This window comes from Ranitomeya imitator, chromosome 2 (assembly GCF_032444005.1).
Source record: "Ranitomeya imitator isolate aRanImi1 chromosome 2, aRanImi1.pri, whole genome shotgun sequence".
Lineage (NCBI taxonomy): Eukaryota > Metazoa > Chordata > Amphibia > Anura > Dendrobatidae > Ranitomeya > Ranitomeya imitator.
In genome coordinates, this window is record NC_091283.1 from 386,876,294 (window position 1) to 386,903,985 (window position 27,692).

At 42.5% G+C, this 27,692-nt stretch overlaps 1 protein-coding gene across 1 annotated transcript; it reads right to left on the reverse strand.

Moving 5' to 3' along the window:
* Positions 1–26,596, reverse strand: LOC138664111 (zinc finger protein 182-like). The gene is made up of 12 exons (XM_069750538.1): positions 26,501–26,596; positions 25,777–25,924; positions 25,062–25,211; positions 24,753–24,932; positions 24,547–24,670; positions 24,366–24,463; positions 21,693–21,842; positions 21,387–21,563; positions 21,180–21,303; positions 20,997–21,094; positions 11,568–11,658; positions 1–2,356 (listed from the first exon to the last, which is right to left on the reverse strand). The coding sequence occupies exons 3-12, from the start codon at positions 25,137–25,139 to the stop codon at positions 1,074–1,076; spliced, it is 2,403 nt and encodes an 800-aa protein (XP_069606639.1). The 5' UTR covers positions 25,140–25,211; positions 25,777–25,924; positions 26,501–26,596; the 3' UTR covers positions 1–1,073.
* Between the last annotated feature and the right edge of the window lie 1,096 nt (positions 26,597–27,692).

Below are 27,692 nucleotides of genomic sequence, written 5' to 3' on the forward strand. Positions count from 1 at the left end.
GGAGAACCAGAGACCTGCAGGGACCGCGCCAGGAGCAGGGGAGTATAACGGGGGCATATTCACCTGTCCCACGTTCTATCGTCGGCACCACTCCGTCTTCCGTGTCCTCTGCAGTGACGCTCAGGTCAGAGGGCGCAATGACACGATTAGTGTGCACGCCGCCCTCTGCCTGAACAGCCATAGGACGCAGAAGACACAGCGGCGCTCGGTGGTGGAACTGGGGACAGGTGAATATAGCAAGTGCCGGGGGCCTGAGCGACGAGAGGTGAGTATGTGATTTTTTATTTTATCGCAGCAACAGCATATGGAGCAAATATCTCTATGGAGCATCTTATGGGGCCATGTGCAGCATTATATGGAGCAAATATCTCTATGGAGCATCTTATGGGGCCATAATCAACATTTTTGCAGCATTATATGGGGCATATTTTGATATGGAGCATCTTATGGGGCCCATCATAAACTGTATGGAGCATTATATGGGGCGTATTTTGTATGGAGCATTACAGTAAATGGGGCCCCATCATGAACTGTATGGAGAATTATATGGGGCTCCTGATTCAATATGGATATTCAAAAACACTTAACCTACTGCTGTCTCAATTAATTTTACTTTTATTGGTAACTATTTTTATTTTTGACATTTACCGGGAGCTGCTGCATTTCCACCCTAGGCTTATACTCGAGTCATTAAGTTTTCCCATTTTTTTGTGGCAAAATGAGGGGTCTCGGATTATACTCGGGTTGGCTTATACTCGAGTATATACGGTACTACAGACTTCATCAGGATAAAAAAGCATAGCTCACACCAAAATGCAGCTACATAGTGATATACCTATCTTTGCAATTAAAACATTCTGAACATAAAAATGACTTCTCTCCTGTGTGACTTATCTGATGTGCTACAGTTTACATTTCACATTATGTTTCCCTCATTCTGAACATGAAAATAGCTTCTGCCCTGTGTTACTTATTTCATGGATCACTAAAACTGATTTTTTTCTACCTTCATGATTTATATGAAGTGTAGAAAAATGTGACTTCTCTTTAAAACAGTTCTCACATTTTCAATACTAAAATGGCTTCTCCACTGTATGAATTCTCTTATGTCTGAGAAGATGAGCTTTTGTAGAAAAACATTTGTCACATTCTGAACACGAAAATGGCTTTTCGCCAGTGTGAATTCTTTGATGTGTAACAAGATCATTTTTCCAAGAAAAACATTTTTCACATTCTGCACACGAAAATGGCTTCTCCCCTGTATGAATTCTCTGATGTTTAAGAAGATGAGATTTTCTATAAAAACGTTTCTCACAATCTGAACACGAAAATGGCTTCTCCCCTGTGTGAATTCTTTGATGTTTAACAAGTTCATTTTTCCTAGAAAAACATTTTTCACATTCTGAACACGAAAATGGTTTGTCCCCTGTGTGAATTCTCAGATGTGTAACAAGATTACCTTTGGTAGAAAAACGTTTACCACATTCTGAACACAAAAATGGCTTCTGCCCTGTGTGAGTTCTCTGGTGTATAAGAAGATGAGACTTCAAAGAAAAACATTTCTCACATTCTGAACACGAAAATGGCTTCTCCCCTGTGTGAATTCTTTGATGTTTAACAAGTTCATTTTTCCTAGAAAAACATTTCTCACATTCTGAACATGAAAATGGCTTCTCCCCTGTGTGAATTCTCAGATGTACATCAAGTTCACCTTTTGCAGAAAAACATTTCCCACATTTTGAACATGAAAATGGCTTCTCCCCTGTATGAGTTCTCTGATGTCTAAGAAGATGACATTTCAAAGTAAAACATTTCTTACACTCTGAACAAGTAAATGGCTTCTCACCTGTGTGAGTTCTCTGATGTCTAACAAGTTTTGCTGTCTGGTTAAAACATGTCCCACATTCTGAACACGAAAATGGCTTCTCTCCTGTGTGAATTCTCAGATGTATAACAAGTATAGACTTATTAGAAAAAGATTTCCCACATTCTGAACACGAAAATGGCTTCTCTCCTGTGTGAATTCTCTGATGTATGACAAGTATAGACTTCTTAGAACAACTTTTCCCACATTCTGAACATGTAAATGGCTTCTCCCCTGTGTGAGTTCTGTGATGTCTGACAAGTTTTTCTTTCTGATTAAAACATTTCCCACATTCTGAACATAAAAATGGTTTCTCTCCTATGTCTGCGATTTCATTTTCAACAGCCCTTCGGTGACTTTTGTTTTGCCTATTTGTCTTTGATAAAGCAGAAGAAAGGACCTTGACTTGAGGTGTAATAACATGTTCTTCACATTCATCTGTTGCAAAATCTGAGAATATCAGATGTCCTTCTGAGCTACTGGTACAGTCATCTGCCAAGAATAACATTGATTGTATTTATTTTCAATAACACTGCATTGGAATTATATTAATATTTATATTATTCTATACAGTCATGGCCAAAATTGTTGACACCCTTGAAATTGTTCCAGAAAATGAAGTATTTCAATGACACATGTTTTGTTATATATCTGTTTATTTCATTTTTCCTAGGTGGAACAACACATAAAACAAAGGAAAAAAGGCAAGTTGTACATAATTTCCCACAAAATCCCCAAAATGGGCCAGACAAAATTGTTTGCACCCGCAACTTAATATTTGGTTGTGCACCCTTTGGAATATATAACTGCAATCATTTGCTTCCTATTACCATCAACAAGCTCCTCACACCTCTCAACTGGAATTATGGACCACTCTTCTTTTGCAAACTCTTCTAGGTCTCTCATATTTGAAGAGTGCCTTCTCCCAAAAGTAATTTTAAGCTCTATGTTGTGAATTCTGCTCTTGGGTTCCCTCCAGTGGTTGTAGGTGGGAATGCAGTTGTCTCTGAGTCACAGTCCTGGCCAGGTGTATCTGATGATTACAATTCGGACTGGGTTATTTAGATGTGCTGGATCCTTTAGCCCTTGCCAGTTGTCAATGTTTTTTGTTAAGTGATGGATCACTTTCTGGCTTCTCCTGCCTACTGCCAAATTCAGCAAAGATAAGTGTTTGGTTCTTTTATCTGTGGCACTCTGCTGTGTGCGTGTTTCTGTTTTTTTCCTGCCCTGATTGTAGGATTCACTGGAGTTGCAGATTTACGCTCCTGCATCTATTAGTTAGATGTAGGAAGTTTTGTAATTTCTGCTGTGGATGTTTCTGAAGGTTTTTTTACTGACCGCACAGAACTCTGTTCTTTCCTGTCCTATCTAGCTAGTACGGCCTCCTGTGCTAAATTCTCTTTTCTGCCTGTGTATGTTTTTTCCTCTCCGACTCACCGCCAATATTTGTGGGGGGCTGTCTATCCTTTGGGGATTTTCTCTGAGGCAAGATAGTATTCCTCTTTCCATCTTTAGGGGTAATTAGTATTCCGGCTGTGACGAGGTGTCTAGGTGTGTTAGGTACACTCCACGGCTACTTCTAGTTGCGGTGTTAAGTTCAGGATTGCGGTCAGTACAGTAGCCACTATCTCCAGTGAAAGTTCTCATGCAGCTCCAAAGTCACCGGATCATAACAGCTCTATCCAAAGGTGTTCAATGGGATTTAGATATGAACTCATTGCTGGCCACTCTCTAGAACTTTGTTTCCATCAATTTCTGGGTGTTTCTTGAAATATGTTTGAGGTTATTGTTCTTTTGGAAGACCCATGACCTAGGATGCAAACCCAGCTTTCTGACACTAAATTGTGACCCAAAATCCTCTGGTAATCTTCACATTTCATGATGCCTTGCATACATTCAAAGCATCAAGTGCAGAGGCAGCAAAACAACCCCAATACATCTTTGAACCTCATTCATATTTAAATATAGGTACTGTGTTCTGTTTTTGTAGGCCTCATTTTGTTTAAAGTAAAAGTAGAATGATGTGCTTCACCATAAAGCTCTCCTATCTTGTCTCAACAATCAACAAGATTCCCAGAAGGATTTTGGCTTACTCGCATATGTTTTGGCAAACTGCAGTTTAGCTTTTTTTTATGTCTCTATGTCAGCAGAGGGTTTCAATCTCATGCAATAGCTTTTATTTAATTCAATCGTCAACAGATAGTTTCGCTGACACTGATGCACTCTGAGCCTGCAGGACATATTGGATTTCTTTGGAATTTGACTGAGGTTGCTTATCCACCATCCTGCCTTGCAACATTTCATCAATTTTTCTCTGCCATCCATGTCCAGGGAGATTAGCTATGGAGCCATGGGTTGTAAACTTCTTGATTATGTTCCGTACCATGGACAAAAGAACATCAAGATATCTGGAGTTGTAACCTTCAGATTGTTAATATTGTTCAACAATTTTTATTCTCAAGTCTTCAGACAGTTTTCTTCTCCTCTTTCTGTTCTCTATGCTTAGTGTGACACACACTGCAAAGATTGAGTCAACTTCTCCCCTTTTTATCTGTTTTCAGGGTGTCATATTGCCTACACCTGTTACTAGCCGCAGGTGAATTTGAACAAGAATCAGTTCCATGAAACAAAGTTGCTTACCCACAATTTTGGAAAGATGTCAACAATTTTGTCCTGCCCATTTTGGGATTTTGTGTGAAATTATGTCCAATTTGTATTTTTTTCTACGGTTTTTGTGTTGTTCTACACACAAAGGAAATAAACATATGTACAACAAAACATGTGTAATTGCAATTATTTTCTGGAACAATTTCAAGGGTGCCAACACTTTTTGCCATGATAGTACTTTATAACATTTCCATACAAACCATAATACAATTCAATTATTAAGAGATTAAGGCAGTGGACCACAAAAAATGGCTTGATAGATTATGTTCTTCAAATTTTCTCTTCTTTATTGTAGCCTCTTTCTCTGTAGGATCATGTTTCACTGGGCCTGTCACCAAATGTTTCAAGTTATGTGTTCAGAGAAAATGCAGTAAAGGGCCTGCAATTAGTTTTATTAGGAGACTACAGCTCACTATATACTACTTACACTCTCATTGGACCAGCACATTTGAAGAACATATTGGCCATGTATTCATAAGCCATCACTTTGGAGGAAGTGTAAGATTTTGTATTATTGGTAAATGCAACTAAGCAGTGGATACAAGAAAGGAGAACAAGTCCTTTATATTCTTTTATATGTCATGCAAGCCAATAGAACCACTGCCCTTAAATACAAATATGTGAGCACTGCAGAATCTGAATTTTTTTGCAGCAGTGTCCTCTACAAGCCATGATTGCCAGTCCCTTATTCTTTTCTACATTACCTAAACTTACAGTGGTGTTTGAAAATTTGTGAACCCTTCAAAATGTTCCTCATTTCTGCATAAATCTGACCTAAAACTACATCAGATTTCAGAATAAAACAAGCTAAAGAGACACAAATGAGTTAAAAAAATAGATTTATTCTTTTTTAATTCAGGAAAATTAACCAATATTACAGGATGTTGAGTGTCAAAAGTGTTAGAAACTTTAGCTTCGGTGTCTGTTGTGATTTCCTTGTGCAGCAATATCTTAATTGAAATGGTTATAGTAATTATTGATTTTTCTTGCACATTGACTTGAAGAAATTTTAACCCATTCCTCCCTACTAGGGATGAGTGAACTCGTGGATGTTCAGGTTCCTCGGGTTCGGCCAAACTTGTGCTCAAAAATTGATTTGGTACACAAACTTGACCACGATTTTGACCCCAAAACCCATAGAAGTCAATGGCGACTTGAATTTCGGTACTTTAAAATGGCTGTAAAATGTTCATAGTAAGGGCTAAGCGGCTGCAAAAAGAAGTGCCCTGATAACAAAATTGGATAGGGAAATGACTTACAATAACATATAATCCACCAAAAAAGAACCCCTCGTAGTGGAGGCAGGTCTAAGCCTGACAGAGGCATCACATACGTCCTCACACTCTCAATCCTCTAAATGAGCAACCCTGTGCATTGCCATTCACCTCATCGTGCCAAGTGGTGTTTTCTCTCCGCCCGCCACTTCTGAAACTGCCCGCACAGCGAGCCGCTCTCTCTTCAGACCCTGGGTCAGCTGATGTTTGTGACCACTCCCACCATCCTTTATAAGGTCACCTGGTGCATCAGCTGACTGTTGGTTATACAGTTCCTTTCAGGAGTCCAACCTTGCAGTAGCAGCTCCCTGGTGTCACCCAAGTCTGGTGTTTGGAGCTCAGTTGCTGAACTATCTTTGTTGTGGAGTCTGCAGCGGCGTGCACAAGCTAAGTTCTGAGTTTTGTTATTTTGTAGTTTGTGCATTCACCTTTTGGTATCGTGTTCCCCTCACTCTTATATTGTTTATTCCTGTTTATTTGCTTTCTGGTGCTGTTTACACTATTCACCCCCTGGGGTGGTGGTTGGGGGTTTAGTTCAGGGTTTAACAGGAGACAGGGACAGGTCGGTGACTTGGGCCTCCCTACCTTCAATGGTACCCCCAAGTTAAGGAAAGACAGGGCTTCCCCTAACCCGAGGGGCAGTTCAGGGGCCCAGATTCCTCATCTCCTGTTTTCCTATTTCTGCCTCGTGACTCCCCCCCCCCCTCCCATGCTGTTCGAATACATGCTTTTTTCCTTGGAGTACATTAAATCAGGGTTTGAATCACACAGAGAATATTTGGTTTTAGGTTCACAAATGGCACAGACACAGCGGTAGAGTAAAATAATTTTTTTAGGCATACTACTCGTACAGACACAGCGGTAGAGTAAAAGTATATTTTAGGCCTGGCCACAACATGTACAGACGCTGCAGCAGAGTAAAATTTGTTTTTAGGTCCATAAATGGCACACACAATGCAGTAGAGTTGAATTATTTCTTAGGTCCGGCCACAACTTGTACAGACACAGCGGAAGAGTAAAATTATTTTTCATGCCTGGCCACAACTTGTACAGACACAGCGATAGAGTATAATTATAATTTTAGGTCCACGACTCATACACACACGGCTGCAGGATAAACACAGAGCCTTAAAGGCACAGTACTTCTGCAGGCAGGGGTGCAGAGTATACACAAAGGCTTAAAGGCACAGTACTCTCACAGATATGGGTGCAGAGTACACACAGTGGCTTTTTGGCGCAGTATTCCCACTAAAACAAGTGCAGAGTACACACAGCGGTTTAATGGTACAATACAATGACAGATATAGGTGCAGAGTACACACTCGTGATCTGGCCTTTACAGGCAGGGTCACATGGTGGTGCCAATACCTGGCACGGCTGTGATGCCTCCAAAGTGCCCACAGCCTAGAAACTTGCTGATTGGCTGCGCTATAGACTTTCAACAACCTTTATTTTGGCTGCGCTATAGACTTTCAACAAACTTTATTTGACATCCAAACCCAAACAGTAAGCCTCCATTCAGTGACCCTCCCTGAAAAATCAACCCAGCCTAATTGCCAGACAATTCAACCCAGGTGTCCATACTGTTCACAGGGGAAAAACTAGACGTGTACTAAAATGGAAAGAGGATGTCACTGTAAGAGGATATATCACGAAAATCCATCCACATATAGTAAATGTTGGGTGTCAATGAGAATAATATATACCTCTAAATCAGTATGAAACATAACTAAACATATACGCAATATAAAAGATTGGTGATAGCCATTCAAATAGACCAAACCCTGTGGAGCTAGAAGAAAATGTTTAGCTTATACATATTGTAGCATAGTTCCAATACGTTTCCCCCTTGCTTTTTTTGATAATCAAAGGGGTTCATCAGGGGATCCCGCAGTGGGGACGGAAAAAAACAAGTGGTGCTGTAATAGACTCAACCACTTTCTAAGCAGTAAATGATGAGAAGAGAAAAGCAGCATAAACTCCAGTATTTTTAATTATCGCCGTAGGGGCGTTCTCTTGCGTTGCAGGGACATCAGGCAGCGCGTCACCAAAAGTCCATCACCGGAAGTGACATCTGTGTGCTAGTGGAGTGCAGGATGTGTTGCACAAGACCAGATACGGAAGTGCGTCATCAAAGAGAGCTAATCTTGGAACATAAATGCGTTCCACAGATATACTGAATACCAGGAAAGAATCATTCAGAGCTAAAATGATGCTCTTGGGTGAAAAACATGTACATATACAAATGTAATATGGCACACATGGGAAAACATTAGATATCTACATATGATGAAAATAAATGTCTATCGGCAGACCTCATAGTAGACTGGAGTGCCACAGACACTTGCCAGATACCTGATGGGTTAAGAAGGAGCAATCCCTTATTCATCAATATTGAATATTGAAAAAGCGCAGTTATATTAAGATCTATACGCTACAGGGTGCTATTCTGTATCATTAGGGCCATATGATATACACCGCATAATTATAGCTGACCAAACTAAGCTATTCGTTAACGTCTCCCGGATAGACTGACTCCAACCAGAAGATCCACCCGGCTTCCATTTGGATAAAGGGAGTTTATAAAATTAATAAACTTCGTCTTGTTGGACCAGAGACGTTAACTGTGTGTATGCTACTGGCTACCAAATAGTATGGATTCCTACATTATACAGTATATTAAAGTAATATTAACTTATTTTTCATCATTAAAAAGTTACGGAGTCTTATATTTTTCACTTGTTTGATTTGTTTCTTTCATCTGCTTTTAGGACGTATGTTAAAATCTGATGTAGTTTTAGGTCAAATATATGCAAAAATATAGAAAATTCGGAAGGGTTCGCAAACTTTCAAACATCACTCTAAGTCAAACTACAATTTTAAATCACTGAAAAGTCCCTGGCTAGTCCAGCTTCCCCTTCATCTTCAACATCTGACCCAGCTGCTCTTACTCCCCTTGCTTTTGTCTCTTTCTTATTTCCATTTCCTTTTATCAGTAACATAGGATTGTAGTTCTAATGATGACTCATGCAGGGAAAAAAGACTTCCTGTTTCTACATAGGGCTTAGAAGGATTAAGCTAGTCCTAACGGAAAACAGAAGGATTTACTGGATAGAAGGACACAATGAGCCATTGTAAGTACACAATGCTATATAATATGATGATTGCAATATATAAGAGGATAAAAACTTTGTTTGGAGTGCTTCTTTAATTGGCATTTGCCTCTTAATACATTTTACTTCACTACTTCCCTTCATTATGACTGGTGTGAACAGCGCAGTGTTAAAAAAGCGGACCCTAAATTTTTAAGCGTAAAATCCACATCAAATATTTCATGTAAAAAAATTCCAACATATATACATTACTCAAAAAAATAAAGGGAACACTTAAACAACAGAATATAACTCCAAGTAAATCAAACTTCTGTGAAATCAAACTGTCCACTTAGATAGCAACACTGTTTGACAATCAATTTCACATGCTGTTGTGCAAATGGAATAGAGAACAGATGGAAATTATTGGCAATTATCAAGACACCCTCAATAAAGGAGTGGTTCTGCAGGTGGGGACCTGTTGTGAATTCTGTGGTCGAGCTCCCTCCTGTGGTCATGAGTGGTACTTCGGCTGGTTCTGTCTATGAGCTTCCTCTGGCGGCTTCTGAGTTTCCTTCCTCAGGTGACGAGGTTAAGTCGTTAGGTGCTGCTCTATTTAACTCCACCTAGTTCTTTGTTCCTTGCCTCCTGTCAATGTTCCAGTATTGGTCTTGCTCTCTCCTGGATCGTCTTGTGGCCTGTCTGCCCTGCATAAGCTAAGTTCTGCTTGTGTTTCTTTTGTTTGCTATTTTTTCTGTCCAGCTTGCTATATTTGTTTTTCTTGATTGCTGGAAGCTCTGGGACGCAGAGGAAGCACCTCCGTGCCGTTAGTCGGTACGGAGGGTCTTTTTGCGCCCTCTGAGTGGTTGTTTGTAGGTTTTTGTGTTCACCGCAAAGCTATCTTTACTATCCTCGGTCTATTCAGTAAGTCGGGCCTCACTTTGCTAAAACCTATTTCATCTCTGTGTTTGTATTTTCATCTTTACTCACAGTCAATATATGTGGGGGGCTGCCTTTTTATTTGGGGAATTTCTCTGAGGCAAGGTAGGCTTATTTTTCTATCTTCAGGGCTAGCTAGTTTCTCAGGCTGTGCCTGAGGCGCCTAGGTCTGGTCAGGAGAGCTCCACGGCTACCTCTAGTGTGGTGTGATAGGATTAGGGATTGCGGTCAGCAGAGTTCCCACGTCTCAGAGCTCGTCCTATGTTATTAGTAACTATCAGGTCACTTTGTGTGCTCTTAACCACCAGGTCCATTGTGTTTCTGAATCACCAGTTCATAACAGGGACCACAAACCACATCTCAGTACCAATGCTTTCTGGCTGATGTTTTGGTTACTTTTGAATGTTGGTTGTGATTTCACACTCATGGTAGCATGAGACGGACTCTACAACCAACACAAGTGGCTCAGGTAGTGCAGCTCATCCAGGATGGCACATCAATGCGAGCTGTGGCAAGAAGGTTTGCTGTGTCTGTCAGCGTAGTGTCCAGAGGCTGGAGGCGCTACCAGGAGACATGCCAGTACACCAGGAGAAGTGGAGGGGGCCGTAGGAGGGGAACAACCCAGCAGCAGGACCAATACCTCAGCCTTTGTGCAAGGAGGAGCAGGATGAGCAGTGCCTGAGCCCTGCAAAAGGACTTCCAGCAGGCCACAAATGTGCATGTGTCTGCACAAACGGTTAGAAACCGACTCCATGAGGATGGTCCGAGTGCCCAACATCCACAGATGGAGGTTGTGCTCACAGCCCAACACCGTGCAGAATGCTTGGCATTACCACAGAACACCAGGATTGGAAAATTCGCCAATGTCACCCTGTGCTGTTCACAGGTGAAAGCAGGTTCACACTGAGCACATGTGACAGACGTGACAGAGTCTGGAGACACCATGGAGAGTGATGACCTGTTTGGCAGTGGATCAGTAATGGTGCGGGGTGGCATTTGTTTGGAGGGCCGCACAGCCCCCCATGTGCTCACCAGAGGTAGCCTGACTGACATTAGGTACCGAGATGAGATACTCAGACCCCTTGGAGACCATATGCTGGTGCGGTTGGCCCTGCATTCCTCCTAATGCAGGACAATGCCAGACCTCATGTGGCTGGAGTGTGTCAGCAGTTCCTGCAAGACGAAGCTATGGACTGGCCCGCCCATTCCCCAGACCTGAATCCGATTGAACACATCTGGGATATCATGTCTCGCACCATCCACCAACGTCACGTTGCACCACAGACTGTCCAGGAGTTGGCAAGATGCTTTAGTCCAGGTCTGGGAGGAGATCCATAAGGAGACCAACCGCTGCCTCATCAGGAGCATGCCAAGGCATTGTAGGGAGATTATACAGGCACGTGGAGGCCACACACAGCACTGAGCATCATTTCCTTGTCTTGAGGCATTTCCACTGAAGTTGGATCAGCCTGTAACTTCATTTTCCACTTTGATTGTGAGCATCAATCCAACTTCAGACCTCCGTGGGATATTAGTTGTCATTTACGTTGATCATTTTTAGGTTTTATTGTTCTTAACACATTCCACTATGTAATAAATAAAGATTTACAACTGGAATATTTCATTCAGTGATATCTAGGATTTGGGATTTTAGTGTTCCCTATATTTTTTTGAGCAGTGTAGTTATTATAGAATCAAGTGACTTCTCAGCATTAAGTGGTCACTACTCACCTGTGCAGTTATCTGTAGGAATCTCCTTTTTACACCGCTCATCACCCCTCACATATGTCTCTGTAGTATTGATATGGGGCAAATCTTTACCCTGAAACAATAATTGTAAGAATCACAGACAGATAAAGATGCTTGAGAAGATTCAGACAACGTCTAATGTCTATGATCAGCTTTATCTGTCATCTCCACCAAGTATAAAACATACACTGAATGGTCACCTTATTAGAGACATCCATCTAGTAGCAGGTTAGATTTAATTTGGCCTTTAGGAACTCAGCTATTTATCATGTTAAAGATAGGTAATTAAATAGTTCTGCAAGATTATAGGACCATGGGGACTTGAAAGCTTCTTGCATTTGCAGAAAATTAGATGGAGGTGCTGACAAGCATTGAACATCCTATTCTACCTTGTTATAGAAACTTCACAGGATTAAGTTCTGAGGACTGTGGAGGATGTGGAAGCAATGAAAAGTAATGTAATGTTCCTTGTGTAAAGAAATGGAAGATCCTGGCACCTCCTGAAGATAATTACTATGTGACAAAGTTTAATTTGTGGTGGCGCAGGATATAATGTTATTACAGGACCATACTATTGTGATTATATGGTTAAAACCATGGTTCATTGTAATTCATTTTATGTGAAAATTATGAGAGAAAAGGCAGCTTGGCAGGTTATAATCACAGATGATCAGCCCTGCGCCTGGGCAGGGGAGAGTTAGAGGGTCAGCCCTGCAGCTGGGCAGGAGAGTTACAGAGGGTCAGCCCTGCAGCTGGGCAGGGGAGAGTTACAGAGGGTCAGCCCTGCAGCTGGGCAGGGGAGAATTACAGAGGGTCAGCCCTGCAGCTGGACAGGGGAGAGTTACAGAGGTTCAGCCCTGCAGCTGGGCAGGGGGAAAGTTACAGAGGGTCAGTCCTGCAGCTGGGCAGAGGAGAGTTACAGAGGGTCAGCCCTGCAGCTGGGCAGGGGAGAGTTACAGAGGGTCAGCCCTGCAGCTGGGCAGGGGAGGATTACAGAGGGTCAGCCCTGCAGCTGGACAGGGGAGAGTTACAGAGGGTCAGCCCTGCAGCTGGGCAGGGGGAAAGTTACAGAGGGTCAGCCCTGCAGCTGGGCAGAGGAGAGTTACAGATGGTCAGCCCTGCAGCTGGGCAGGAGAGGGTTACAGAGGGTCAGCACTGCAGCTGGGCAGGGGGAAAGTTACATACGGTCAGCCCTGCAGCTGGGCAGGGGAAAGTTACATACGGTCAGCCCTGCAGCTGGGCAGGGGAGAGTTACAGACGGTCAGCCCTGCAGCTGGGCAGGAGAGAGTTACAGAGGGTCAGGCCTGCAGCTGGCCATGGGAGAGTTACAGAGGGTCAGCCCTGCAGATGGGCAGGGGAGGGTTACAGAGGGTCAGCCCTGCAGCTGGGCAGGGGAGAGTTACAGAGGGTCAGCCCTGCAGCTGGGCAGGAGAGAGTTACAGAGGGTCAGTCCTGCAGCTGGGCAGGAGAAAGTTACAGAGGGTCAGTCCTGTAGCTGGGCAGGAGAAAGTTACAGAGGGTCAGCCCTGCAGTAGGACAGGGGAGAGCTAAAAGGGGTCAGCCCTGCATCTGGGAGGAGTATTGGTAGAGATTACTAGATGTTTCACTGTATACACAATAGACCAAAGTTGTTCTTCCCCCCGTTTCCTATGTGGGGCTCTGAAGAGTGAAGTTGTGGCAACATTTACAGCTCTTGAGGAGTGATATTAGGTGTGCATAAAAATCTGGACGAAGGAGAGAGGTTTACTCCATAAGTAGGCCCACTTCCTTTAGTAGTCTCCAACATTGTTTTAGTTTTGTTTAGTAAGTCAGAGTGGAAAAAACCTACAGGCTAGGGAGGAGATAACACAATAACATGAAAGAGTCCAACAACACAATCCAGCACTTCCTTTAAATGTTTTTTATAAAGCTAACTTAATTTCATATCCAATAAAAGGACATACAGACACAAAGTGTGGTAGGAAAAGAAAACCTACGCATTTCCAACTTAACTAGTTCTTATTCATGATATAATGTGAATTTACTAAGTGTGACAACTTGCAAAACTCTTAGGGTGAACCCACTGGATCGCGGTGACGAACCTCCCCCGGGTGAGCTAACCTAGTGAGGACCGCCCTCTTTACAGAGAGCGTCAGGTGCAGGCTCAGGGGAGACTATCACCGCGACGGCCGGTACCAAGGAACAGCCCGCCCGTTGGAGACACATGAAGAAGAACTGGTTAGGGCTTCCTGGGGAGAGAGGGCAAAACCAAAGTAAGGCAGGGTACAGGATGCAAACGGAATGGCCAGGAAGGACCAAGCAGAGCACACCAGAAAGGTATGGGGAAGAGAGCAGGAGACTAGCGAGAACTGGAGTAGACGGGCACTGGAGGGAACACAAGAATGTACGGAGAAAGGTTAAACGGAATTAGGTAATGCCGGGTGCACATAGGGAGCAGGGAATCAGAACATACGGAGATGCAGGGAACATAGAAGGGCCTAAATCACAAGGGTGCACAAGTGGTAATTAGGCACCTCCTACAGGAAGAGGCTGCCTGATATACCCGGTACGTACCGCAAAGCTTCCGGGTCAAGGCCCTCCTGTGGCATAAGGAGCCACAGGTGCGCGCGGCCGCGGTCTAAGCTGTGTGGTGTGCGTGTGCATGTCACGATATCCCAGAGCTGGCTGCAAGACTGGAAGTGAGGACGCTGAGTGGCGCGCTCCAGGTCAAGAGACACGACGGGAAGCCGAAGAGAGGTAAGTATGAGGGAGCGGTGTGACACTAAGTGCGAACATTTAAATGCAACGATCGTAGCAAACCACAAACTTATTAATTAGTTGTTAAAGTTACAAGACCTAAATTAATATATCATATTTCAAACAGTATTCATATAAAAATTAGTGATGAGCGAATATACTCGTTACTCGAGATTTCTCGAGCACGCTCGGGGGTCCTCCAAGTATTTTTTAGTGCTCGGAGGTTTTTTTTTCTTGCCGCAGCTGAATGATTTACATCTGATAGCCAGCATAAGTACATGTGGGGGTTGCCTGGTTGCTAGGGAATCCCCACATGTACTTATGCTGGCTATCATATGTAAATCATTCAGCTGCGGCAAGAAAAACTAAAACTCCGAGCACTAAAAAATACTCTGAGGACCCCCGATCATGCTCGAGAAATCTCGAGTAACGAGTATATTCGCTCATCACTAATAAAAATGAAATTGCATGATTTTTTTTACATATGATTTTGTATATATTTTATTATTATTATTATTATTATTATTATTATTAATAATAATAATATATTTTTTTACAGGAACTACAAAAAGTATGTTTTCTTTTGTATTTTTATATTAATTTTTTTAGAAATGTGATAAACTTATTCAGGTCTTGAAACTTTAACCCCTTTACCCCCAAGGGTGGTTTGCACGTCAATGACCAGGCCAATTTTTACAATTCTGACCACTGTCCCTTTATGAGGTTATAACTCCGAAACGCTTGGATCCTGGTGATTCTGACATTGTTTTCTCGTGACATATTGTACTTCATGATAGTGGTAAAATTTCTTTGATAGTACCTGCGTTTATTTGTGAAAAAAACGGAAATTTGGTGAAAATTTTGAAAATTTCGCAATTTTCAAACTTTGAATTTTTATGCAATTAAATCACAGAGATATGTCACACAAAATACTTAATAAGTAACATTTCCCACATGTCTCCTTTACATCAGCATAATTTTGGAACCAATTTTTTTTTTGTTAGGGAGTTATAAGGGTTAAAAGTTGACCAGCAATTTCTCATTTTTACAACACCATTTTTTTTTAGGGACCACGTCTCATTTGAAGTCATTTTGAGGGGTCTATATGATAGAAAATGCCCAAGTGTGACACCATTCTAAAAACTGCACCCCTCAAGGTGCTCAAAACCACATTCAAGAAGTTTATTAACCCTTCAGGTGTTTAATAGGAATTTTTGGAATGTTTAAATAAAAATGAACATTTAACTTTTTTACACAAAAAATTTACTTCAGCTCCAATTTGTTTTATTTTACCAAGGGTAACAGGAGAAAATGGACCCCAAAAGTTGTTGTCCAATTTGTCCTGAGTACGCTGATACCCCATATGTGGCAGTAAACCACTGTTTGGGCGCATGGGAGAGCTCGGAAGGGAAGGAGCGCCGTTTGACTTTTCAATGCAAAATTGACAGGAATTGAGATGGGACGCCATGTTGCGTTTGGAGAGCCCCTGATGTGCCTAAACATTGAAACCCCCCACAAGTGACACCATTTTGGAAAGTAGACCCCCTAAGGAACTTATCTAGATGTGTGGTGAGCACTTTGACCCACCAAGTGCTTCACAGAAGTTTATAATGCAGAACCGTAAAAATAAAAAAATCATATTTTTTCACAAAAATTATATTTTTGCCCCCAATTTTTTATTTTTCCAAGGGTAAGAGAAGAAATTGGACCTCAAAAGTTGTTGTCCAATTTGTCCTGAGTACGCTGATACCCCATATGTGGCAGTAAACCACTGTTTGGGCGCATGGGAGAGCTCGGAAGGGAAGGAGCGCCGTTTGACTTTTCAATGCAAAATTGACCGGAATTGAGATGGGACGCCATGTTGCGTTTGGAGAGCCACTGATGTGCCTAAACATTGAAACCCCCCACAAGTGACACCATTTTGGAAAGTAGACCCCCTAAGGAACTTATCTGGATGTGTGGTGAGCACTTTGCCCCACCAAGGGCTTCACAGAAGTTTATAATGCAGAGCCATAAAAATAAAACAAAATTTTTTTTCCACAAAAATTATTTTTTAGCCCCAAGTTTTGTATTTTCCCTAGGGTAACAGGAGAAATTGGACCCCAAAAGTTGTTGTCCAATTTGTCCTGAGTACGCTGATACCCCATATGTGGGGGGGAACCACCGTTTGGGCGCATGGGAGGGCTCGGAAGGGAAGGAGCGCCATTTGGAATGCAGACTTAGATGGAATGGTCTGCAGGCGTCACATTGCGTTTGCAGAGCCCCTAATGTACCTAAACAGTAGAAACCCCCCACACGTGACACCATTTTGGAAAGTAGACCCCCTAAGGAACTCATCTTGATGTGTTGTGAGAGCTTTGAACCCCCAAGTATTTCACTACAGTTTATAACGCAGAGCCGTGCAAATAAAAAATATTTTTTTTTCCACAAAAATTATATTTTAGCCCCCAGTTTTGTATTTTTCCAAGGTTAGCAGGAGAAATTGGACCCTAAATGTTGTTGTCCAATTTGTCCTGAGTACGCTGATACCCCATATGTGGGGGAGAACCACTGTTTGGGCGCATGGCAGAGCTCGGAAGGGAAGGAGCATCATTTGGAATGCAGACTTAGATGGATTGGTCTGCAGGCGTCACATTGCGTTTGCAGAGCCCCTAATGTACCTAAACAGTAGAAACCCCCCACAAGTGACCCCATATTGGAAACTAGACCCCTCAATGAACTTATCTAGATGTGTTGTGAGAACTTTGAACCCCCAAGTGTTTCACTACAGTTTATAACGCAGAGCCGTGAAAATAAAAAATCTTTTTGTTTTCCCACAAAAATTATTTTTTAGCCCCCAGTTTTGTATTTTCCCAAGGGTAACAGGAGAAATTGGTCCACAAAAGTTGTTGTCCAATTTGTCCTGAGTACGCTGATACCCCATATGTGAGGGTAAACCCCTGTTTGGGCACACAGGAGAGCTCGGAAGGGAAGGAGCACTGTTTTACTTTTTCAACGCAGAATTGGCTGGAATTGAGATCGGACGCCATGTCGTGTTTGGAGAGCCCCTGATGTGCCGAAACAGTGGAAACCCCCCAATTATAACTGAAACCCTAATCTAAACACACCCCTAACCCTAATTCCAACGGTAACCCTAACCACACCTCTAACCCTGACACACCCCTAACCCTAATCCCAACCCTATTCCCAACTGTAAATGTAATCTAAACCCTAACCCTAACTTTAGCCCCAACCCTAACTGTAGCCCCAACCCTAACCCTAGCCCTAACCCTAGCCCTAACCTTAGCCCTAACCCTAGCCCTAACCCTAGCCCTAGCCCTAACCCTAACCCTAGCCCTAACCCTAACCCTAACCCTAACCCTAGCCCTAACCCTAGCCCTAATGGGAAAATGGAAATAAATACATTTTTTTTTATTTTTCCCTAACTAAGGGGGTGATGAAGGGGGGTTTGATTTACTTTTATAGCGGGTTTTTTAGCGGATTTTTATGATTGGCAGCCGTCACACACTGAAAGACCCTTTTTATTGCAAAAAATATTTTTTGCAATACCACATTTTGAGAGCTATAATTTTTCCATATTTTGGTCCACAGAGTCATGTGAGGTCTTGTTTTTTGCGGGACGAGTTGACGTTTTTATTGGTAACATTTTCGGGCACGTGACATTTTTTGATCGCTTTTTATTCCGATTTTTGTGAGGAAGAATGACCAAAAACCAGCTATTCATGAATTTCTATTGGGGGAGGCGTTTATACCGTTCCGCGTTTGGTAAAATTGATAAATCAGTTTTATTCTTCGGGTCAGTACGATTACAGCGATACCTCATTTATATCATTTTTTTATGGTTTGGCGCTTTTATACGATAAAAACTATTTTACAGAAAAAATAATTATTTTTGCATCGCTTTATTCTCAGGACTATAAGGCTGCGTTCACACGTTCCGGTTTTTTCGCGGTTTTTCCCGATAAAAACGCTATAAAACCGCAAAAAAACCGCATACAAGAAGCATCCCATCATTTAGAATGAATTCCGCATGTTTTGTGCACATGATGCGTTTTTTTCCGCATGAAAAACGCATCAGGCACAAAATCCGGACATGCTCATTCTTTTTGCGGTTTTTATGCGGATTTCCCACTGCAAAATGCATTGGGAAGTGTCCGGAAAAAACCGCGGAAAAAACGCGACAAAAACGCGTCAAAACCGCGGCAAAAAACGCATGCGGTTTTCTTCCGGATTTCATGCAGAAAATGTCTGGTTTTTCACAGGAATTTTCTGCATGAATTCCTGAACGTGTGCACTTAGCCTTACTTTTTTATTTTTTTGCTGATGATGCTGTATGGTGGCTCGTTTTTTGCGGGACAATATGACGCTTTCAGCGGTACCATGGTTATTTATATCTGTCCTTTTGATCGCGTGTTATTCCACTTTTTGTTCGGCGGTATGTTAATAAAGCGTTGTTTTTTGCCTCGTTTTTTTTTTTTTTTTCTTACGGTGTTTACTGAAGGGGTTAACTAGTGGGACAGTTTTATAGGTCGGGTCGTTACGGACGCGGCGATACTAAATATGTGTACTTTTATTGGTTTTTTTTTTTATTTAGATGAAGAAATGTATTTATGGGAATAATATATATTTTTTTTTTTCATTATTTTGGAATATTTTTTTTAATTTTTTTTACACATTTGGAAAATTTTTTTTTTACTTTTTTACTTTGTCCCGGGGGGGACATCACAGATCAGTGATCTGACAGTGTGCACAGCACTCTGTCAGATCACTGATCTGACATGCAGCGCTGCAGGCTTCACAGTGCCTGCTCTGAGCAGGCTCTGTGAAGCCACCTCCCTCCCTGCAGGACCCGGATCCGCGGCCATCTTGGATCCGGGGCTCGAGCAGGGAGGGAGGGAGGTGAGACCCTCGCAGCAACGCGATCACATCGCGTTGCTGCGGGGGGCTGAGGGAAGCCCGCAGGGAGCCCCCTCCCTGCGCGGTGCTTCCCTGCACCGCCGGCACATCGCGATCATCTTTGATCGCGGTGTGCCAGGGGTTAATGTGCCGGGGGCGGTCCGTGACCGCTCCTGGCACATAGTGCCGGATGTCAGCTGCGATAAGCAGCTGACACCCGGCCGCGATCGGCCGCGCTCCCCCCGTGAGCGCGGCCGATCGGCTATGACGTACTATCCCGTCCAGGGTCAGATAAGCCCAGGGCACCTCGACGGGATAGTACGTCTAAGGTCACAGAGGGGTTAAGAACTAATGTAGATGGGTGAGGTTTGCTATGATTGTTGTTTTTAAATGTTCACACTTTGTAAGTTCACATTATACCATGAAGAAGTACTAGTAAAGTTTAAAACATATAGGTGTTTTCCTACCCCACTTTGGTATCTGTCTGGATGTTATTTTATTGGATAAGAAAGAATGAAGATTTTTTGTAATATTTTAAAGGAAATGCTGAATTGTGTTGTTGGAATCTTTCATTTGTTGTTAGAATTTCGATGGAGATTGAGAGTGGAAGAGAGAAGAAGTCACAGACTGAGAAGCAATGAGAAGGCCGGACCAGGGAGTGGACAGCATGGAAAAGAAGTAAAAAAAAAAGATAGAGGGCCAAAGAATACTAATAAATGTAACTGCTTGTTACTATATAAGTTATATAATGCTGTATAAAACATAACTATGTACCTCTGTTGGAAACAGAACATTTGATCGACAAGTCATGTACCTGATCTTCTCTATCTATGGTACATTAATCAGTAAAATTCAGTTTACTTTCATATTGCGGACTGAATCTTTCCTTGTTGACATGTTACATCTGGGGTTCCTGTGTCATCTGGTCCCATTTCACTGATATCTAAAACCAAAATAAGACACCTCGGCCCATGTGACCCTTACAGTGCAAACAATCCATCACTACATGACCCTCATGGTATGGGTCATTGTCTTACCATACAGTACACAGATGCTATGCAGGGCTGACCTTGGTCTGTCACAAAGCTGAGGAAAACTCTAGTGTCCAAACATCCATTCATTCATCAGGGGACCCAGGATGAGTCCAATAACATTCCCCACACAATCACATCCCCACCACCAGTTTGGAAGGTTGACATCTGGCACGAAGAATACACGGATTCATGTTGCTCGTGTCAAATTCTGACCCTTCCATCATCAGGATGCAACAGCAACCTGGAATCCTCTAAACAATGTTTTCTACTGCTCAGTGATATATTAATTTTTTATCTCTTTGTCCAATTAAGTTGTATTTCATTCTGTTTCCCTTGGTCAGTAATGACACTGAAACTGGTTGTCTTCTGGTACAGCCCATCTGTGCCTGGGAATGATGGCTGCATTCTAATATATTAGATGAACACTATCAATGTATTGAGCTGCAGATACCTAAATGATCAAGTTTGCAAATTTTGAAATACTGACCATGGCTAATCTAGCACCAGTCTCCTTGCTCGAAATCATTCAGATCACTCAATCTGCATATTCTGAAAGATGATCACTTCATTATGTGCTGCACTACACTGACATGTGTCTACTTGGTTTCAGATGCAACTGTGAAAGTTTCTTTAATGAATTGGTCATTCTGTATATTATTATGGTTCATCAAAGAAGACTGAACACAAAACCTTCACAGCCTTCTACACATCATAGGGGAGATCATGACACCTTCTCTCCATCTACCTGATGATCCGGAGGAAGATTGGGGTTTTCTTGTTTACAGTCCTGTGGAAGAAGAGGACGGGGACATCTCTCTGGTGTTGTCCTCTCACTGGATAGACCTGGAGGAAACACATACAGGGACTGAATTCATTCTCTACATACCGATAATTATAGGCCATGTGTAAATTTAGTCCTGTCTATTACCTGGTGATGTGAGGGGCTGGGGAACCTCCATCATGACGTCCTTGTACAGATCTTCGTGTCTCTCTATATACTTCCACTCGTCCATGGATAAATATATAGCGACATCCTGACACCTTATAGGAACCTGACACATACAATGATACCGTCATCGCCCCGATCCCTCCATAGCGTTACTGTATAATGTCCCAGCATTCCCAGCAGTGTCACCTCTCCAGTCAGCAGCTCAATCATCTTGTAGGTGAGTTCTAGGATCTTCTGGTCATTGATGTCCTCATGTATCAGAGGGTGAGGTGGAGGCCCCGTGATTGGGCTCAGGGGTCTTCCCCATCCCTCAGACACAGGGGCCTGACAGCGCTCACTAGAGGTCTTCACTACTGTGTAATCCTGGTTATGGAGAGACACATTAATAAACCTCACTACAGACATTTCCAGAGTCCTCACCTCTCCAGTTCTGTCCATCTGTTATTCCCATAGATAAGAATGATGTAATGTGACGTCATCAGAATCTCTCACCTCTCCAGTAAGCAGGAAGAGGATCTCTAGGGTGAGGTGTAATATCCTCTCCGCCATCTTGTCCCTGTCCCTATCCATCCTTGTAGGGTCACTCAGGAGAATTCTCTTATGTAGAAGACCTCCACTGAGAGGATCCGATATTGTAGGGACCTGAATGGGGAGAAGAAGACGATGTAACATCATAAAGATCCCATGTAAGAAACCTCCGGAGCTGTTACCGGCGTCACATGATCACTACATCCAGTCATGGCCCCGTCCTGCCCCCGGTATAACACACACTCCGATTATAGTCACATACAGAGATTTATCATAGAATGTCTGCAATCCGGCACCAAAAACACAGAACAAGAAAAATCTAAACATCTGAATCTTTAATAAATATTTCATAAAAACAAGACACAAAGTTAGAAAGTGTCGGGAACATCCACAGAGATCGGGACAGGAGAACCGGGAACGTCAGTAACAGATAATGATAGAAGATTAATATCTCCTGATAGTGACAACATGGAGCGGGCGACGGCCATAATGGAGACTGTACAGTAACGGAGCAGGCCGTTTTGCAGAGTACACCACACAGAGGCTTTTTTTTTTGCAGAGAAGTGTGCAGAGTAGAATTTTTTTTATGCACAATTATCTCACAGACACGGATAGAACAATTTGTTTTTATGCACGGTACTACCACAGACAGGTGAAGAATAGAAAAATGTGTTTTTGCACACAGTACTTCCACAGACACCGGTGAAGATTTTAAAAAAAGTGGCTTAAAGGCATTCTACTCCCACAGACATGGGTGCAGAGTAGAACAATTTGTTTTTACACACAGTACTCCCACAGACATGGGTGCCGAGTAAAAAAAGTGGCTCATGGCTGCGATGGCTGCAGAACTGAACACAGTATAAAAGCTTGATTGGCTGAGCTGCAGTTTTTCAACAAACTTTATTTGGCACAGAACCCAAATATTAAACAGGACCTCCGGGACAAAGTCAGTGTTCGGAGTTTAGTACCAGACATAGGTGTCCAGTACGAACCCCAAACTTTACAATTTGGGTTCACTCATCCCTACTAGTAAAGTTAAAAACATGTAGCTTTGGTGTCAGTCTGTATGTCAGTTAATTGGATAAGAAAGAAAGAAGTTTTTTGGAGCATTTTAAAGGAAGTGCTGGATTGCATTGTGGATATCTTTGTTCACTTGTTTTTTAGAATTTAGATGGAAATTTAGAGTGGAAGAGAGCAGACAGAGACTGACGACAGGCAATGAGAAGGCTGGACTAGGGTTTGTAATAAGAAAGGATGAGGACAGCGTGTTTTTAAACTGACCCCGATACTGATACATGGCTGAGACATTGGAGTACAGCTGGTAAGACTTGGCACCAGATCAATGATTCAGTAGGGAAGAAGAAAAATCAACCTCAGTGGTACTGAGCTGGAAGAACAGAAAGGTATCTGCCAGTTTTTATGGACTGTAACATTGCAAAGACAAATGCTACGTGCAACATGGACTTGGGAGTTTAAAAAAGTCTAGCTAGCCAAACCGGGGCATGTATTGTACACTGGGAGTGGACAGAATGGAAAAAGAGTCAGAAAGATGGAGGGCCAAAGAAAATGAATGAATGTCACTGTTAGTATATACAGTAAGTTATATACCTCTGTATAAAACTTAAATATGTCCCTCTGTTGGTAACAGAACATTTGATTGACAAGTCATGTACCTGATACTCTCTATCAATTGTACATCTATCAGTAAAATTCTGTTTATTTTCATATTGTGGACTGAATCTTTCCTTATCCATACATTAAATCTGGGGTTCCTGTGTCATCTAAACCCATTTCAATGGTGTCTAGGATCATAATAAGACACCTTGGACCATGTGGCCCTTACACTGGAAAAAATCCATGACTACATGACCCTTATTGCAAGGGTCATTGTCCTTCTACCAAACAATAATAAGCTGCCGTGAAGGGATGAACTTGGTCTGTAACAATGCTCAGGTAAGCTCTAGTTTCCAAACATCCATCTACAGGTATCAGAAGACCCAGGATAAGTCCAACAATCCCTACACCATCACATCCCCACCACAAGTTTGAAAGTTTGACACGTGACATGAAGGATTCATGTTGCTCGTGTCAAATTCTGACCCTTCCATCATCAGGATGCAACAGCAACCTGGATTCCTCTAAACAAGGTTTTCCACTGCTGAGTGATATCATTCTTGCTCTCTTTTGTTCAATTAAATTGTATTTCTTTTTGTTTCCCTTGGTCAGTAATGACACTGAAACTGGTTGTCTGCTGCTGTAGCTCATCTGTGCTGAGGAATGATAACTGCTTTCTAATACATTAGATGAACACCATCATTGTATTCAGCTGCAGATACCTAAATGATCAAGTTGGCAATTTTTTCCAAATACTGGTCCTGGCTAATCTAGCATTAGTGACCGTATTCTAAATCGTTCAGATCACCCAATGTGCATATTCTGAAATCTGAACACTTCATTATGTGCTGCACTACACGGACATGTGTCTACTTGGCTTCAGATGCGAGTGTTAAAGTTTCTCTAATAAATAGTCCGTTCAGGGTAAAATACTAGGGGATAAAACAAGACTGAACAGAAGATCTTCAGAGCCTTCTACACATCATAATAGGGGAGATTTCATGACACCTTCTCTCCATTTACCTGATGATCCTGAGGAACATTGGGATCTTCTTGTTTACAGTCCTGTGGAAGAAGAGGACGGTGACATCTCTCTGGTGTTGTCCTCTTACTGGATAGAACTGGAGGAAACACATACAAGGACTGAATTCATTCTTTACATACAGATAATTATAAGCCATGTATATTTAGTCCTGTCTATTACCTGGTGATGTGAGGGGCTGGGGAACCTCCATCATGACATCCTTGTACAGATCTTTGTGTCCTTCTAAATACTCCCACTCCTCCATGGAGAAATAGATGGTGACATCCTGACACCTTATAGGAACCTGACACATACAATGATACCGTCATCCCCCGATCCCTCCATAGCGTTACTGTATAATGTCCCAGCATTCCCCGCAGTGTCACCTCTCCAGTCAGCAGCTCAATCATCTTGTAGGTGAGTTCTAGGATCTTCTGGTCATTGATGTCCTTGTGTATCGGGGGGTGAGGTGGAGGCCCCGTGATTGGGCTCAGGGGTCTTCCCCATACCTCAGACACAGGGGCCTGACAGCACTCACTAGAGGTCTTCTTCACTACTGTGTAATCCTGGTTATGGAGAGACACATTAATAAACCTCACTACAGACATTTCCAGAGTCCTCACCTCTCCAGTTCTGTCCATCTGTTATTCCCATAGATAAGAATGACATAATGTGACGTCATCAGAATCTCTCACCTCTCCAGTAAGCCGGAAGAGGATCTCTAGGGTGAGGTGTAATATCCTCTCCGCCATCTTGTCCCTGTCCCTATCCATCCTTGTAGGGTCACTCAGGAGAATTCTCTTATATAGAAGATCTCCACTGAGAGGATCCGATATTGTAGGGACCTGAATGGGGAGAAAATGACGATGTAACATCATAAAGATCCCATGTAAGAAATCTCCGGAGAAGTTACCGGCGTCACATGATCATTCCATCCAGTAATGGCCCCGTCCTGCCCCCATTATAACACACAATACGATTATAGTCACATACAGATGCCTCTACCCTGAGTCAGTCATTGTACTGGTTGTCCATCCACTACAATATAAACTTTTCACTGTCACCTACAAACCTCTGCATGGTTCAGCATCTCCCTACATCTCCTCCATTGTCTCAGTTTACCAACTTGCCCGTGCCCTCTGTTCTGCTAATGAATTAAAACTAATATCCTCAATAATCCAAACCTCCCTTTCCAAGACTTCTTGCATGCTGCGACAATTCTTTGGAACACACTACACAGGACAATTTGATGATGGTGATTCCCAATACCTACAGTTTTAAGCGTGGGCTGAAAACTGCATTTCTTTAGAGTGGCCTATTGCCTCACCCCAATTATCTAACTATTCCCGTTTTGCCTATTTATAACATTGATGGCTGGACCGTACAATACAAGCAGATTTTACCATTTACCTTTCATGTCTCCCCTTTTTCCTCATAGATTGTAAGCGCCCGAGCAGAGTCCTCACTCCTGGTGTCTGTTGACTTATGTGTTATTCTGTGATGTATTGTCTGAACAAGTCTCCTCTAAAATTGTTAAGTGCTGCGAAATATGATGGTGCTATGAAAAAAAATTATTATAATTATTATTACTTATCACATCTTCAATCCAGCACCAAAAACACAGAACAAATCTAAAATATCTGAATCTTTAGTAAATATTCCATTAAAACAAGACACAAAGTTATAAAGTGCAGCGAACATCCACAGAGATCGGGACGGCAGAACCGGGGACGGCAGTAACACACAATGATAGAGCATTAATATCTCCTGATAGTGACAACATGGAGCGGGCGACGGCCATAATGGAGACTGTACAGTAACAGAGCAGCGAGCGAAGTCAGGAGGGAAGTGACCCAATGTAATCCAATACAGAGACCCTGATACAGTGACACAGACGGGAACACGTTCTGTCTCCTGGAATGTGACCGCAGCTCTGAGGGGGTTAATGTCCCCTGCGCCCAGTAATGGGGAATCTCCAGCACATATCTCCACCTGCAGAGCCGCACACCACATATTTGGCTTTGACTGAATCCTAGTAAGTGTAAGGATATGCTCCCTCCATTCACCAGGATTCAGTCATGTTCCCCTTTATCACACACATTCTGTTCCTGCTTATTCTCCATGCAATCATTACCTGACACTCAGCTCCTCCAGCTTCTGCTCTTACATGTTGCCAGCTTCCTTTCTAAAGAGAAAACCCTTCACTTCCTACAAGCTCCCATCCTTCTCCTCCCCTCCTGTGACCTCACTACAGGTCCTGGAAGCACAGAACAGCCATATATTTCCCTCTGTATCTTGTGTGACAGGTTGAGGGATTAATTTATAGGGTTACTACAGCCGCCTGACAGCTGGTTATCAGGTTCTGGGCCAAATCCTGACTGAAGGCCCGTTTTTGCCTAATCAGTGCTTGAAGATGATCTCAATTTCTCTGTTTTTGGCTATCCACCTGCTTTTTGAAGATTGACTACATCAGGGGTGTCAAACTGCATTCCTCGAGGGCTGCAAACAGGTCATGTTTTCAGGATTTCCTTGTACTGCACAGGTGATAATTTAATCACCAACTCATTATTTGTGTAGGTGATTAAATTATCACCTGTGCAGTACAAGGAAATCCTGAAAACATGACCTGTTTGCAGCCCTCGAGGAATGCAGTTTGACACCCCTGGACTACATGGTCTCTTGGGAGGTTCCTGGCCATGCAGCCAAAATCCTAATGTTTTGTTCACCGAGCCACGTAGCTATTACTTTTGCCTTGTGACATGGTCTCCAACATGATGGAAAAGCATTTATTATTCATCACCTCATTGCTCCTGGATGGTTGGAAGAAGTTGCTCTCTAGATCCCATTCTTTATTCATGGCAAAATTGTGAGTGAGACTCCTCCATGGATGAAAAGTTCCCCCACACGAATGGTCTCAGGATATTTTACTCTAGACATGACACAGGACTCATGGTTAGCAGAGGATCATGATTCATGGCAGCAGGAAGGCTCAATAGTTAGCACTGCGGCTTTGGTGCACTGGAGTCCTGGGTTTGAATCTCACCAATGACAATATCTGCAAGGAGTTTGTATGTTATTACCATGGGGTCTTCTGGAAAAATGCTTGCGTTTCCCATTGACTTCCATTATACTCGGTACTCGAGTCAAGCCCATCCGAGCATCCAACCTGCTCGATTCGAGTACTGAGCACTTGAACATTTTAGTGCTTGATCATCACTAATAATTTGTTATTGTTATTTGAAAAATGTAAAAATTATTGTGAACTTAAAAAAAATGTAAATTAAATTACAACCACTCTCCTGGACTTACAAATGAGATAAATGTTT